Source organism: Gouania willdenowi, chromosome 6 (assembly GCF_900634775.1).
Source record: "Gouania willdenowi chromosome 6, fGouWil2.1, whole genome shotgun sequence".
NCBI classification, from domain to species: Eukaryota; Metazoa; Chordata; class Actinopteri; order Blenniiformes; family Gobiesocidae; genus Gouania; species Gouania willdenowi.
In genome coordinates, this window is record NC_041049.1 from 36,840,479 (window position 1) to 36,856,920 (window position 16,442).

Consider the following 16,442-nt stretch of genomic DNA (forward strand, 5'->3'; position numbering starts at 1 on the left):
ATTCATTTTCTGTTAATCTCTAATAAATTGACTGATTGATTCAGCAAAGCAAAACCTCTGACTATGTCTCTCTGTATGCAATCTCAGGTACTGAACACGAGAGCTAGCTCAAAACTCTTAACAGTTGGCAAGCAACCAATATCCAAGGCTACGTAGTACGTAATAAAATAAAAATATCCCTACTGCAATTTATATGAATTATAGTGGGGATATTTTTCTTTATTTTTTTCCAGGGGCAAAAACAGGCTTTCTTACATTTTGACTTTAAAATCTTGAAATAGAATGAAATAGAAATAAGCTTTTATGTTTATTTGTAAATTGTTGTACTTTTTTTTTTTTTTTTAAACACCTAAATCCATACAATTTGGAGTTCTCTTGAAGCCAGGGGATCTATATTTTAAAATAATAATTATAAGTGTGTACAGTCTGATGTGATGTGCACTCAGCTTTGCAGGCCTTTGTTGTTGTTCGCTGATATGCAGCCGAGCCGCCTGCGCGGTTTCTCTCCGCCCTGACTTCCTCTCTACCCGCGGCCTAGTGCTCTGAGATGAGCGTAAGATGTCGGTGTCGGGACTGAAGGCTGAACTGAAGTTTCTAGTGTCAATTTTTGACCCGAACCACGAACGATTCAGAATAATAGACTGGAAACCAGACGAGCTTAGCTGCCAGTTTAACGTGACGGGAGACAAGCCGCTGATCATCCACTGCAACATCACGGTAAGTGCAGGCCAGCGCGCTGCTGACTTGTCACCAAACTTCTCTTTCACGTATTCACCCTGCTCTTCAAACACGTTACAGAATAAAAACGAGTTATACAAATCATTCAATATGCCTGTTGTATGTACGTTTAAACGTTTTCAATAGCTTTTGCTAAGGATGTCACGAGTTTACTGGTTCCCTCGCTAATCGGTTACCTCGTTTCCGAATATCGATCGCGTTAGTAGCGTTTGCTACTAAAGGTTAGACTGGCAGTTTATTTTATCAATGAAAGGGGTACACTTTTGCTTTTGACATTTAACGTAAAATGCAAGGGATTTGTTATGGATGTACATTTTCCTTTCCAACGCGAGAGATCTGAGTTTTCGTTTTAAAAGAGTATGTTTTAAAAAATATATAAGTTACCCTTGCTATCGTGTGTTTATAAGTGAAAGTATTCCAATAAGAAATATGACTCCTATGTGAATCCATATGTATCGTTCATGCGCACTGAACCTGAATATACTAGCATGCTAACTTCCTGTTTAAATCATGTTCATGTTTAGAATTTTATTTTCGTGACACCCATGTTAAAAAAAAATAAAAAAAAAACGTCAATGTTTGCAGTACATGAGGTGCAATGTGACTCGCACATTAGTGTGCCAAACATTGACCCTGTGTTGTCTACATTAAATATCTACGGCAACAGGAAATTGTCGCCATCCAACAGGAAAACGGGTATATCCATAACACCCGTCAACTGAAAGTCTTAGCTTGTTTTGTTAGCTTTTATAGACAACTGCCGTTTGCGCCAGAAAATGATGACAAGCAAGAACAAATGTAGTATTTACCAGTGGTTCTCAAATATTTTTGGCTCAAGTACCCCCTTTTTCTCATTTCTGAATCCAACTACCCCCTTATTACCAATTACAACATTTTGCTCAGAATACTGTGAAACAACAACCCTATAGCATGATGATGGAATGAATGAGTGATAACACACATCTTAAAGAATCTCATTTTGCAAATAAGTGGAAAGAAACAGTATTTAGTGCCTCATGAATAGTTTTTATGGTCATCTCCCTCCTGATGTGGGACCAGTAGAATGATGCTTGTTTTTTTTTTTTTGGTTCATGTTCTAATCAAGATCATTTCTATCATTTTGTGTGTTTTCTGTGTCAATTTGTGTGTTTCTAGTGTCATTTTGTGTATTTTGTTTTTGTGTGTGGTTTGTATTGTTTAAAATATTTTATCTCAGTGTGTTTTTAGTGTTGTTTTGTATGTTTCTTTGTTATGTTTGTGTAATTTGTAGCAATCTTGTGTTTTTCCTTCCATTTAGTGTGTCTTTGTTGTCATTTTGTATTTAAGTATTTTTCTGTCTTAGTGTGTGTTTTTTGTGTCGTTTTGCGTATTTTGTTGTTGGTTGTCTGTTCTTTTTATTATTCAGTATATTTTCTCCTAATTGGTCGTTTTGTTTGTTTTGTGAATTGCTGGTAATATATAGTATTATTATCCTTTTGAACCAAAAATAAACATTATAAAACTCCATATTTTCAGCTTTTATTTTTTAATTTGCCTTCTCTGTCTCTCATGTACCCCCTGGAGTGCCATAATTTGAGAAACTCTGCTATATACAATAGAGTGTGCGTGTCAGGATTATTATACTTCTTGAAACTTAATTTGTTTTGTGTTTTTATTTTGTTTTTCAGAATTTACCTACTTAGTTAGTTTAACCAGTAATTCAATAAAAATGGGGGTGACAAAGGAAGTGGTAAATGAACATACATAATTTAAGACCTGACAAAATAGAATTTAAGACCTACTTTACAAAATATGGACATATTCAAGATTTGAAATGATCACATTTAGTTTGTTCCTAGTTTGTTCATGTTTCTTTGCCTTTTCTGTAAAGTGCTTTAAATGGGTCCTACCTGCCTTTATCCGTGCTGGGTCGGCAGGTGGACAGGGAAAGCAGAATTATTTAGTTTATCTTTTTCCATTTTGCTTCTCCGGCCTCACCTGTCAAAGCCACTTTATGACTTCAGCCCCTCCAATGGCGGGAGGTGGTGTTATGTATGTGATCCAGCTGCATTCAACTCTTATGTGGCCATACCAGCCTGTCATTGCCCCATCTCGTTAGATCTCGGAAGCCAAGCAGGTCTCTGCCTGGTTAGTGCAGAGCCCTGCACTTCACCCACATTGCCTAGTATGAATGTAGTGAGTGAGTGTTGGTGGTGGTCGGAGGGGCCAATGGCAGCCTCGCTTCTGTCAGTCTGCCCCAGGGCAGCTGTGGCTACAATAGTAGCTTACCACCACTAAGTGTGGAGTGAAAGAATAATCCCTGAATTCTAACTGAGTTCCCAAAAAAGCGCAATATAAAATTGATGGTTTGAGAACCCCTGGTAGGGATGGGAATTGGAAAAAAAGGTTCTTTCTGAGAACCGGTTCCCAGTAATCCAATTCCTAGGAATCGTTTGTTTGCTTGTCTGTCAATTCCGCTTATCGGTTCATCTTTCGTTGCAAATACCTAACGATATACTCCTCCAGGTCCTGTATATTGTGTTTTTGCTAGCACCAAGTGAAGCTCCTTTCGAGGGATGTAACGGTTACCGGTATCACGGTAAACCACAGTACAATTTCCGACGGTGAAGGTTACGTGAGATAGTTTATCAGTCTCCCTACGCATGTGCAGACATGTCAACAGATGTTAACGTTTAGGGTTTCTTCAGGTTTGTTTTTAATTCGGTTCACTTTGTATACGTGGATTCGTTCAGACGTTGTGCTTGGTAGAGGGCGGTATGTCTCTGCCTGTCGGATATGTTTTGTTTTTTTTAACCGTCAGTGACTTCACTGAATGTCTGACACTTTCTTGCTGTATTTCATTAAAAAATAAAGATTGGGGGTGGTGTTTAGCTCAGTGGGTTGAGCGCCCGCCCCATGTACAGAGGCTATAGTTCCTCACCTGCAGCGGGTCCAGGTTCGATTCCCAGCCTGGGACCCTTTCCTGCGTGTCATTCCCTGCTCTCTCTGACCCCTTTCCTGTCAAGCAACTGTCATATAAAGGCCACTAGAGCCAAAAAAATCCTTTAAAAAAAAAAAAAAAAAAATAAAGATTGTAGTGGTATTAACTTATTCAAGTTGACTTCATGTGAAATTACACCTGCACTTTTTGGTTATCTGTTTTTTTTTTTTTTGTTTTATTTTATGATTATTTTTTACTGTGGTCATTATTGCATTGTTGCAGTTTTGAGATTTTTTATTTTTATTTTTACTATAATGTTTATTTTGAACTGTTTTTACATAAAAAAAAATTACTGTGGTTATTGTTAACGTTGCATTTTTGATAAATTTTTGCTGTGACTGTTGTTAATGTTGCACAGTTCTTTATACTTACGTCAATGTTAACTTTGCAGTGTTTTGTTCAGGTTGTTATTGTTAAGACTTTAATATATAACAAATATATTTAAATATACATTTTGGTGAAATTATTTCAATTTATCAGTGTTTTGAAGACATTTTAAAAATACAGCGGTATACCGATAACCGTGATAATATCTGTCACTATAACCGTGGTGTGAAATTTTCAAACCATTACATCCCTAATCCTTTCACCATATAGTTTTTTGCTGTCCACCGCGGAGAATCCACCTCTTCCACCCGCAGCTGCGCTCTCCTCCGTGCTGTGTTTGTAGCATCTCTGTTGCTACGCTACTCGCTTCCCATTCTGTACACTCGCTCTAAAGTTGCTTCTTCGTTGGACTTTTCTGCCAAAAACAACAAACTTCCACAGGAACATACACCTCGTAGCCATTTTGTTATGTCCTTGTTATTTCCTCATAACAAGTAATCAAACACGAAAGACGGACTGGTACTGATTGTTGTCTTTAGTTTGTTTTTTGTTTTTTTTGGTTTGCTCTTTAACACATTCACACACATGGTTGACGTCACATGTAACAACCAGGGGATGGTGTCTCTGAAGGTCCATTTATAGAAATGTTAAAAAAAAAAAGCAATTAACTAAAACTTAACTGTTTAAATACATAAGTGCAGCTGTACTTTTGGTTAGTATGTCCTTTTTTTAACAGAATAATGTTTTGTTTTATATCTGAATTGGTTTTAGATCAAGTTGGTCAAGTTCAGAAGGAGCACTGTAAAATTTTCAATTGTTTGTAGCCAAAGTTTAATATATTGTATATTTTATCCAGTGAAAACTATCTATACCTGGTGGATTAAAAGAGAGCTGATATCCCTGCAGGAAATTAAAGAGACAAAGATTAAGACTTAAAGCAAATAAATCCATTTGTATTATTTAATTCCCTCACCCAATGAGAATTGACAAGAGAATCATTAAGGAATCGAATCGATAAGCAGTATCGATAACGGAATCTGAATCGCTAAATTCTTATCAATTCCCATCCCTAACCCCTGGCTGAGTAGACTGTCAGAGAATAAAATATTACACATATGTACACTTGAGGTTAAAAATGAACAACTATAAACATTTAGGAAAACTGTGCAAAACATTCATACTAAGGCCTCATCATCACACAGGCTGCACTCTATTGGCTGATGAGGGTGCCCTTCAGACAACTCGGCCAATCAGAACAGGCTGCTATACTCCTGTTTTCTTCAACGGAGATTTCCGTGTATCCTGGTGAGTTTCCTTCTCACCATGAAGTCTCCTCACTGCCCCACGTCTGCATATCAGTCCATTTACAGCTTTTATGGTCACCTTTTACTGAAACTAGTCTGAAACACCGCTTCGTCCATTCTTACCGTGATCTACTGCGGAGCAATCACAGCGAGCCGGAAAGTTAATGCTGTTTGTTTCTTTCTATTACAAACTGTCTGACTTCTACTGTATCGAGGCTGTTCTGATCTCCTCTCTGTTCATCAGTTCTCCTTATGTAAGCTTCTCTATCAGCACAAACAATTTATTGTAAACATTTCATTGGTTCACCTGGTCTAATTTGACGTAGCTCAATTTTTTGGTGGCATGATGCTTGTAAAACCGGAAAAAAACCCCACAAATTAGCTGCGTCATTGTTTAAACTGCAGGGTTCAATACATGGAGAAAAAGTAGTGGCTTATAGTCTGCAAATTACGATACATAACCAATGATGTTGATAGGTTTTCAATGTAGTGAGTCCCGGGACCCACAGGTGGTTATTTGAGGGGGTCCATGGGAAATTCAATGGGTCCCCAATAAAAAAAATATTTTTTTTTCTATTTCTTATATTATTCTATTTCTTAAATTGTAGTGTCAAACTCTCTTAATGGTGGCATATGTCTATAATTAGCAGATATATTCATGCATGTTCAAAATGTATCAAATACAATTTCAAAAGTTTATTTCACAACTGTCACAGTGGCAGGTAGGGATGTAACGATTAATTGTAAGGCAGTTAAAAATCGATTCACAGGTATCAAGGTTTACATCGATGCTGTGAAAATTAAATTGCAGTACTTTTTTTAACCAGCAGAGGTGGAGGCGGTGGGCGGAATCTGCTATTACTTTCTTTCTGGCCGCCTTCTACTCTTAAACATGTTCATAAATGATTCCTTACCCCTTTAGCACTGAAAGAGTATCTGTAATATTACGTGAATATCTGTAAAAGTCACGTTTTTCAATTAGCTCTCTCTGCTAGCATAGCATCTCTTCTTCACTGCAAGATATCTGCATGCCAACCGACCACTGGGTTACCAGCGCCCTCTGCTGGTCCAAACAATATCTGAGGGCAATACAATGCAATGACTGGTTTTTTTTTTTTAAGTCCAATTGTTAAAGGGGACATATCATGCTAAATCCACTTTTTTAGCCCTTAAATGAATTTTGATGTATATTTAGATTGTTTAGAAGCACAGAAAAGTTCAAATTAATCTCTTCAGGTGCTTCGTTGATATCTTTATATTCTGTTTTGGTCATATTTTTCAATCTGTTTCGATTTTTCGATTCTCTATTACGTTTTTTGAACAATAATGTCAGCGGAACTGCCAAATTAGGACATCGACTCCAGGCCCAACACTTCGAGCAATCCGCCATTTTTATTTCTCGCTTTTATTTTGTAGTCCAAACTCCAGGATGCAGAAGTTACGAGAGGAGAAATCAAAATGTTTGGTTGTTGGATGTAGTAACCCACACGCTTCATTACAACGTCTCCCAGCATCAGAACCTTTTCAAAGTGCCTGGTTGAGTTTTATTTTTCACGGAATTGTACCCACATCTGTGGGTAAGGTAGGGCTGGGCGATATATCGAATATACTCGATATATCGCAGCTTGTAGTCTGTGCGGTGTTGAAAATGACCATACCGTTAAGCTCGCGGACTTTTTTTTTTTTTTTTTTTTGATTTGTTTTTTTTTTTTTTTTTTTTTTTTTTGAAATGTCATCTTAATGACAACATGCACAAAAGGGCACTATTTGTTTTAAAATATTGTAGTGGCATTATGTACAAAAAGTGCACTTTAATTTTGTGTTTTGAAATGCCATGTGAGTTGCATCCTGCACTAATGTCTTGTTTTGAAATGTCTCTGTGACAATTTTGCACAGAACGTGGACTTTCTGTTGACAATTTTATGTTTGAGCCACTCACTGTTTAATAAATACAGTTATGTCAACTTTGACTTAGTTGTGATATCCCCTTTTTTGCATGAAAGTTTAAAATTGGCATATATTAATGCAGTATGATCAAGAATGTTTTAATGTAGACATATAGAATCATCATACTGGTGTGATTTTGTGCATCAAAGTGTTAATTCAAGGGTAATGCAAAATATCGAGATATATATCGTGTATCGTGACATGGCCTAAAAATATCGCGGTATTTATAAAAGGCCATATCGCCCAGCCCTAGGGTAAGGTCATTTTTGTGTGCGCGCAGCACTTCAAGGATGACTGCTTCTGCAACCTCCGCCAGGATAAAGAAGGATTTGGCGAAAGACTTTGTCTGATTGAGGGGTCAATTCGGAGACGACGAACAGAGCACTTCGGTAAGCTGTAAATAACGCTAAAAAGTGTGATAAGATGTCCCTGTCATTGTTTTGTTAGCATTAGCAGTTGCACCGTCTTCATATGTTAGCGCTGTGTGCTTGTTTTAGATCCTTGATGATATGGCTTACGTGGTTTAATTTAAGTCTAAAGTTTTCATTAGTCATTTCATTTTGCCGTTTTTGTCTCCGAAAAGACTGTATTAAAATGCATTTTGTGACGTTAGCTTGGCGCTAGCGTTAGCTCGGTGCTCGTGTTAGCTCACTTGTTAGGGTTCTGCAGGTTCATCATCTTCATTTTCATCTCGCTCCGCCGGGTCAGACTCTGGCTCAAACATGTAAAGCTGGATGGACAAGTCTTCCGTTGTTGACATTGTGTAAATAACGTGTGAATAAACTTTTTCTGCGCCGCTACATAGCCGTATCTCTTCTATCAAACTACAAAAATGTCCGAGCAGGGTGGAGTTGAACCTGGAGAGGGGGCGGGGTATGAAGTGTCACATTTGCATTTAAAGAGACCGCACCAAAACGAGTTGCTCTTAGAAGCACATCAGAAAAGGGGTAGAAAAGGGGTCTGGGGAGCGATAATAATGAGGAATTCAGACCCAAGCAGTGCAGTTCCGCTTTATATTGACCACAACTGTATGATTTATATCTAAAAAGGAAGGATTTAAAACCATGATATGTCCCCTTTAAGGCACAAAATAAATTTTCAGTTGCACTTCTAAAAAGAAAAAGAACTATTATGCAGTTTTGTATTGTTTACTATAGAACCAGAATTTAAATTAATAGGCTTCTTCGTTTGTATTATTCCTTTATTTATTTCATTCAAGATTTATTTTTAGTGAAATTGCATTGTTTTGAATAGTTTATCAAGGGTTTTTTTTTGACAATGAAAAATAAAAGGAAAATAGTACAGTATTTTCCAAAAAAAATGAATATTTTTCAGTCATTTATGTACAGTCCCATTTTGTAATATAAATCGTGAGAGAATCGTATCTTGAACCCAGTATCGTGAATCTAATCGTATCGGGAGTTGAGTGAATCGCTACAGGTTATATTGCACTTTTGTAGCAAAAAAACCCACCAAAGTAAATTACTAAAATTCAAATGAAAACAAAATGGTATCTGTTGTACAAAAATAAATTATCAATAAAAGTGCTGATTTAATCACAAACAAAACATTCTCATCATCATGACAGAGGTTGGGGGTTCGATCCCAGTACCTGACTATGTGTCGAAGTGTCCTTGGGCAAGACACTGAACCCTAAGTTGCTCCCAGTGGTTGACTAGCACCTTGCATGGCAGTCCTGTCCCACTGGTGTGTGAATGTGAGAGTGATTGGGTGAATGAGTTGATATGTAAAGCGCTTTGAGACTGCTTCAGTGTGGTGATAAAGCGCTATATAAAATCAAGTCCATTTACCAGTCCATTTACCATTAATGTCACCCAATTTCCTCTCAGGGGTCAAGTTTTGATCAACTTAACCTAATTTAAATTATATTATTGTAAAACTTCTGATGAGAAGTTGTTAGAATGTAACATTCTGATAACGTTGTTCCAACTGACTTTTATTTTGCAAACCGGAAGTTCCCACTGAAACTGTTGTACTTGAGGTAGCTTGCTGACTGTGAATGTGTACCTATAGACACGGACAAAAGGCTGGAATAAAAACTCAGGGACGCAGGACGCGTACCTAGCAACATCAATGCATAATGGAAAAAAAATACCCCTCAAAGTTTTTGAAGGTTTGTCATCTATCTGGAAAGCAAGTAGGGATCGACCGATATGGGTTTTTTAGGGCCGATATCGATACCGATTTTTTTTCCATCAGCCTTAGCCGATGACCGATACGAGCTGCCGATATTTTTTGAGCCAATATTTGCAGCCGATATTACTTTTGCTCCCTCAATTTACATCATAAAAATTACACTGATGATAACAAATGCTACAAGTTTCAATTAAAAAAAGGGACATTTATTGAAATTAACAAAGGTGAGGTAGAATGACACTAAGTAAAAAATATTTAACATATAATAAAAACAGGTGATGTAGAACAAGGACAAGTAAAAAACAGAGTGAGACATCTCATGAAATATTATGAAAGAGAACTGTATGTCCTTGTCCTAAAAATAGCTTTGACAAAAGTTGGCCTGACGAAAGATATATTTTATTAACAGGGTTATTGAGTATAAATATATATAATTATAGTATTAAACAAAAAAAACATGAATAAAATCCATTCCAACACAACCCCAGAACATAACACAATCGCTATGAAACCTATAGCACAAAATTTAACTTAACTAACACAGTGCAAAGTCTGTTGAGAAAAATAAAATGATGCAGATATGTTTGTGGTGTATTGTAAGCAGCTATTTAACTGGCTGATCATTGTTGTAGCGGCTAAACTAGCATGTACACAATGGGATCATGTCTGATTTAATGCGTAAAGGGGTCCGCTGATGGCTAGGTTTCTTTTGCTAGTTACTGTGATTTTAAGCACAAGTTGATGTTCACAATGTATCGAACCCAGCAACATCACTGCTTACTACTAAGAAGTTTGTATCTTTGACTTAGGGCCCTATAAAATCCGTCTTATTTTTTCCCAAATTCCATTTTTTTTCCCCCAAATTCTCCGTTTTCCACTTTAACGTTTGTAGTTGAGGTAGCTTGCTGACTGTGAATGTCTACCTATGAGGCACGGACAAAAGGCTGGAATAAAAAGAACTAAAAATACGGACTGAGTTATTCTTAGTTAACCAGGGACAACAGTTTGAACACTGAGCATGTGAAGATGATTTAAGCTGATCACGTTTTCAGGGCTTTCAGGGGGAAGGGCGGTGTACTTAATAAGTGGTCCCAGGAAACATTTTGAAATGAAATCCGTGTTAACTGGCTAGTTGGCTAAACTAGCATGTACTCAATGGGATCATGTCTGCGCTAAGTTAATGCGTAAACGGATCCGCTGACGGCTAGGATTTTTTTGCTAGTTACTGTGATTTTAAAGTTGTTGTTCACAATGTGTCGTTTTTCATTGGAAAAAATGAGGTGCGTACCTGGGACGCATGGATAGTGGGTTTACTGCGTCCTTTTAGATTTTTATGCGTCAGGGATGCAGGACGCGTACCTAGCAACATCACTGTGTCAGATGTGCATTAAGTAACTAACTGTTCAAGTTTCTGTTCTAAATTGCATAAACATTAACAAGAATTTATTTATTTATATGTTTATTTGATAGGGACAGAACAAGAAGCATTGTTACAAGTAACCAATGCCATATTCATAGGCCATATAGCTAACAGCTAATTCGCAGACCTGGTCCCTAAGACATAAAAATACATAACACATTTACATAAATCATTACAAATAATACAAATTACAAAATGCAATAAAATATTATACACGTCTGTTGTGTCCACAAGTTTGATTCTGTTTGAGCCATTGTTTAACTTTACTTTTAAACTTGTGCAGGTCTGTTAAAGTTTTCAGATCAGCAGGTAAAGTGTTCCAGATCTGTGGCCCTTGTACTGGGAACGCTGTCTGTCCAAAAGCTCTTTTGCATCTGGCTGGTCTGCAGTCTCCACTGACAGCGCCCCTAGTGACGATCCCGTGAGCTGCACATTTTTCATCCCTGCAGCGATATCGGGAGCGAGGTTGTTGACACATTTAAAAACAAATTTCACAAAAGAGTACTTCTTAAAATTTTCAAAACTTGGAAGATTATGCTTCTCTTGAATTTTGCAATAGTGCCACATCATGGGCTTTTTATCATGCACTTTTAAAGCTTGTTTGTACAGGGAGATCACACCTTTCTGAGTGGACTGATTAGCTTGGCCCCACACAGTGATACAATATGAAAAGTGAGACAAGATCATTGCGTGAAAGTACAACTTGGCTGCACTGATTGACAGGCGAGATCTTATTAGATGAAAACAATTCAAATTAATCCTAATAGTCTTAGTTATTTTCTTTACATGAGCTCCAAATTTAAGATGGGAATCCACCACAACTCCAAGATATTTGAATTCATCTACTCTTTCAATATTTTTATTATTTATTTATATCTGAAAGCTGTCCATAGACTTTTGCCTCATTGAAAAACACATAGACCTTGTTTTAGAACAATTTAAAGACAGACAATTATCCTCCAGCCACTGAGAGACCCTGATCATTTGTCTGTGGCGTCTTTGCTGAGACATAGATGACAGTGTCGTCAGCGTACAGTTGGCACTCAGCCTCAGTGCAAATGGCTGAAAGGTCATTAATATAAAGACAAAATAAGATCGGACCCAAGATAGAACCTTGTGGTATCCCCATTTTGTATTCCTGAGGTGCAGATATAGTGCCACTGATTTTCACACTCTGTGTCCTGGAATCCAAATATGATGTAAACCAGCTAAGAGTTTGTTCTGAAAAATTAAACTGCTTTAATTTATACATGAGGATAAGGTGGTTGACAGTGTCAAAGGCCTTACGAAGGTCTAAGAACACTGCTCCAACCACATTCCCTGTGTCCAGGTCTTTTTTAATGGTCTGTTAAATAACAAGTAGCTATTTCTGTTGATTATTTTGGCTTAAAGCCGAACTGCTTTGGATGAAGAATATTATTATATTCAAGATAATCATTTAATTGATTTGCAACTGTTTTTTCTAGTACCTTGGAGAAAATTGGATGAATTGAAATCGGCCTGTAATTACATGCTTGATCAGGATCTCCTTTTTTAAAAATTGGGCTGATAAGACCTTGTTTTAATTTCTGTGGTAATTTCTCACTAGTGGTTGACAGGTTTACCAGATGGGTCAGGGGGCCAGATAAAGAATCTTTGTGCTTTCTGACAAAGTCTGAGTCTAATCCGAATACATCTTTGGCTTTAGATGGTTTAAGATGACTGATTATTTGTTTAATACTAGCCTCATTTGTTTGTGCAATAGAGAATGTATTTTCCAATGGGTTTATTGGTTTTTCATTGAGCTCTATTAATTTAAAAGATGCTGCTATTTGTTCCACTGATGTCACAAAATAGGTATTGAGCAAAGACACCATTTGCATATGGTCAGTAATCAGTTTCCCATCGATATTTAGTTGTTTTATGGCTCTGGCTTCTTGTTTGGAATCATTTTTAGTCAGTCTATGAATATGTTTCTAAAGACAAGCACTGTTTCCTTTGGATTCTTCCATCAAGTGCACAAAGTATGCAGTTTTAGCTTTTCTCATCTCACTTACCACTTTATTTCCAAGGCTTTTAAAAATTGCATTATCTGTGTTTAGTTTAGTTGAGATTTCTTTTTTACGAGTGTCACGGCAAATTTGCGGTTGACCTCATTTGGAGACATGATTTATTTCTCTGGTTGAATGATGGAGTCCAGTCGGAGCATGGTGATTTTATAAAAAAAAAGATTTATTATAAAACTAAGTAAAAGAGAGTACAAAAATAGACAAAAATGCGTAACAGTTTGGCCGGACGTCCGATGACAGAGTGGCCCACAGTTCTAACTCATCACATATATTCCCCCTCAGTCCCCCTCCCTCCTCCCCCCAGGAGATAAAGAGGACAGAGAGGAGTGGGTGAAAAGAGATAGTTTCTTCAGTTTCTTCTTAGGTCAAAACAACCAGTTCTCTGGTATCTGCTGATTGTCATGGGTGCAGCTGGAGGTGTGTGAGTGTACTGTATGTGTTTGTGTGTATGAATGGATGTGTATGGGGTGTGTATGTGTGACTATGTGAGTGTGTGTAGGCATGTGAGTGTGTGCACAGAGGGTGCCTCTGAATCTGACCTTGGTGATTCATGTGTTTTGGGAAGATGACCTGACCTAGAGCTAGAAGCAAAGTTGAAGACATGAAGAGCACACAATGGAAAGTTACAACCTAAGGCTTAAGGAATAAGGTGTATGAGTAAATATATTAATAAACATAACTAATAATTTTTGCCATAACACGAGCGAGATCTCTTTGTTTCATTAATTGACATAATTTGCTAGTAATCCATGGTAATGCCTGATGTTTTTTTCCTCATTTTAATGGGCTTTGTATACTTTTGAATTACTTGGGCTACATTACTTGTCAGCATATCGCAATAATTGTTTAAATGGTGCATTTTAAGTGCTGGCTCCCAAATAATATTGCGCATATCATTGTCGAGATGAGGCATATCATTTTTCTGATGCCTTTTGTTATTTTAGTACCTGAATTTTGAGTAAGACACTGCAGCCGTTTTTTAGTCAGTTTCCTTGATATTAGTGTCAAATTATGGTCAGACAACCCAGTATCAAGATTATAGGTCTTCATAACTCGTTCTGGCTTATTTGTAAACATTAGGTCTATTTGAGATTTACTTGTTTTTGTTAGTCTTGTTGGGCCCTCTGTTAATTAATGTAATTTATATTTTGATGTTATTGCTTTTAGTTTTTGTTTTCCATGTTTATCTAACCAATTAATGTTGAAATCTCCAAGCACAATAATTTCACTATCACTTTTTAACTGTTTAAGCATTTCATCCAAGTTACAATAAAAAGACACATTGAAGGATGGTGGGTTATATAGAATAACAACTTTAAAATTCATTCTTGGTGATAAAACAATTTTTAAAATTAGACATTCTAGGTTATGTGTTCACATTGATTTCAGTGCATGTTTGGGTTTTCTTAACATATGTTAGAACACCTCCTCCTTTTCCTGTTTGTCTGTCTTTGTGAAAACAACCATATTCTGGGATTTCAGTCATTTGAGTAGGGATGTTAGCATTTATCCATGTTTCACTCAGAGCCAGAAAATCCAAGTTTGAGTCTGTCAGCAAGTGTTCAATTTGCTCGCGCTTTGAGACGAGGCTCCTTATATTTAGGTGGCCTCCAAGAATTCCTCTCCACTTACAATCGCGATCCCATATCACTTTAGCGTGGTTAGCAGTTTGGAAGTACCTGTGTTTTTGCTGCGTTGGCCTGCATTGCTTGTGTGGCTTGCGCGGCCGCTTGGACGTACAAGTAGTAAACTGCTTCTCAAAGTTAAAAACTTCTTTTCAGCGCAGCGCTGAGTGAGAAGCAGAGATAGAGTGAGAGAAACACTCACACACACACACCAAACCTCCGGCCACCTGCTCGTTAACTATGTCGTAAAGTACGACACAACACGGACCCACGGAACAGATAAGTTAAATAGTTACAAGATGCTTTGAAAGTTTAAAATCTGCCTTGGGATTGAAGAGCTTGCTTCACGCTCTGCTAGTGGGGAGAGGGGCTCTGCTCTCTGCACTCAAGTAACAGCAGCAGCTGCTCTGTTAATACATCGGCGAACGCAGCAGCGCGCATCGGCCGATGGCGATACACGTAAAACACGCAAAAATCGGCCACTAAAAGCAAAAATGAGCTGTATATTTGCATTTCTTGACATTTACCCAGCCCTCCAGCAATGGTTGAAAATCAGTGATTTAACAGTTTTAATGTGATTCACATCCACAATTAATAAATTTGCCTTCAGTATAGTTTTGAATTGAAGTGCAGTAGAAGCATTAATTCAGAAATAGTTACTTTTTGAGGAGCCAAACTTTGCTCGTATTGCCTCTTTTGGATGAGCTGATGTGTGATTTGCTTGATTATGAGTCAATGCACTGCTGTGGTTGGGAAACAATGGATTAGGGCTGAAATGGAGTATTTCTGTGGTCATGAAGCTCCCTTGAGATTGTACTTTTCTGTTTCTGTCTATAATCCTGACAGTGCAATGAAGACAGACTTCACTATTACCGCTTTTCCACCGGGCAGAAGCTGGAGCTAGTGCGTGTTTTGGCTCCGAGCCATTCTGTTTCCGCCAACATAGCTCCAGCTCTCAGAGCCAAAAACCCAAACAGCTGCTGGGCTACAGCTCAGCGCTGAAGTGGGCGGGTGCTAGGCGGGGTTATCAACGGTCCTCCAAAAACGAAAAGCAGCCATTTCTTTAAGCTGGCGAGCGGCTGGTCGCATTAGCGCAAATCCGACAAAAAACATTTAAAAGTGAGTCCAAGAACACAGAGCAGTGGTCAGAGGAGGAGAACATTGTTTCCTGGTACTGTGGGTGTCTGAAGAGGTTCAGGGAACGTGGACGGAGCCCCACGGACCGAACAGAACTACAGAGGAGCTCATCCTGTAGAACTGTTACTAATCCTGGTAAGTTTTATTTCACTCTGTTGTGAACCTACTACCAATATTCGCTTTCTACAATATTCCCTCATCCATATTATGAACATTACGTCTAACGTGGTGCAGGCTAGCCAGTTAGCCACTGGTTAGCTAGGACATCATAACAATTCTTTAATATTCCTGAAAGCAGCTGCAATATTTCATTGATCTGTATTCAGAACTTCCCTTAATGTTACACAAAGGCCATGTAATAATATTACTGAACTATGTGGTCACAATATTTCTGCTAATTTCAGAGTTCAATTTGGAGGTTCATTTGTAGCTCAGCTCATCTTCATCTCAGAACAAATCCAGTTAGATTAATTCATTCTATGCAAACGTGCAATATTATCTGTTGGTCCTTCCTGAAATATCATTATACACCATTTACTTGAATTTACATTTGTTTATAGATAAATGAAACCATTATTAAGAACTTATATTCTTGTTTTCTATTCCTGGACAAAACAAGGCTCATTCTTAATCAAAAAGCATTGCAGACTCTTTATTCTACACTTGTTTTACTATATTTGATTTACTATCTACAAGTTTAGGGAAATACAGTACATACATGACAAAAATCCAACCGTTATTCATAATATAATAAAAGAT

General features: G+C 37.6%; 1 protein-coding gene across 2 annotated transcripts in view; it reads left to right on the forward strand.

Moving 5' to 3' along the window:
* The first annotated feature begins 447 nt into the window (after positions 1–447).
* The window catches only part of LOC114464471 (ubiquitin-conjugating enzyme E2 Q2-like), a 62,254-nt gene continuing 46,259 nt past the window's right edge, over positions 448–16,442 (forward strand). For both annotated transcript variants that reach the window (XM_028448701.1, XM_028448702.1), the window contains exon 1: positions 448–717. In XM_028448701.1, coding sequence (XP_028304502.1) covers positions 559–717 — 159 coding nt within the window. In that variant the 5' untranslated portion in view covers positions 448–558. The remainder of the gene's footprint in view (positions 718–16,442) is intronic.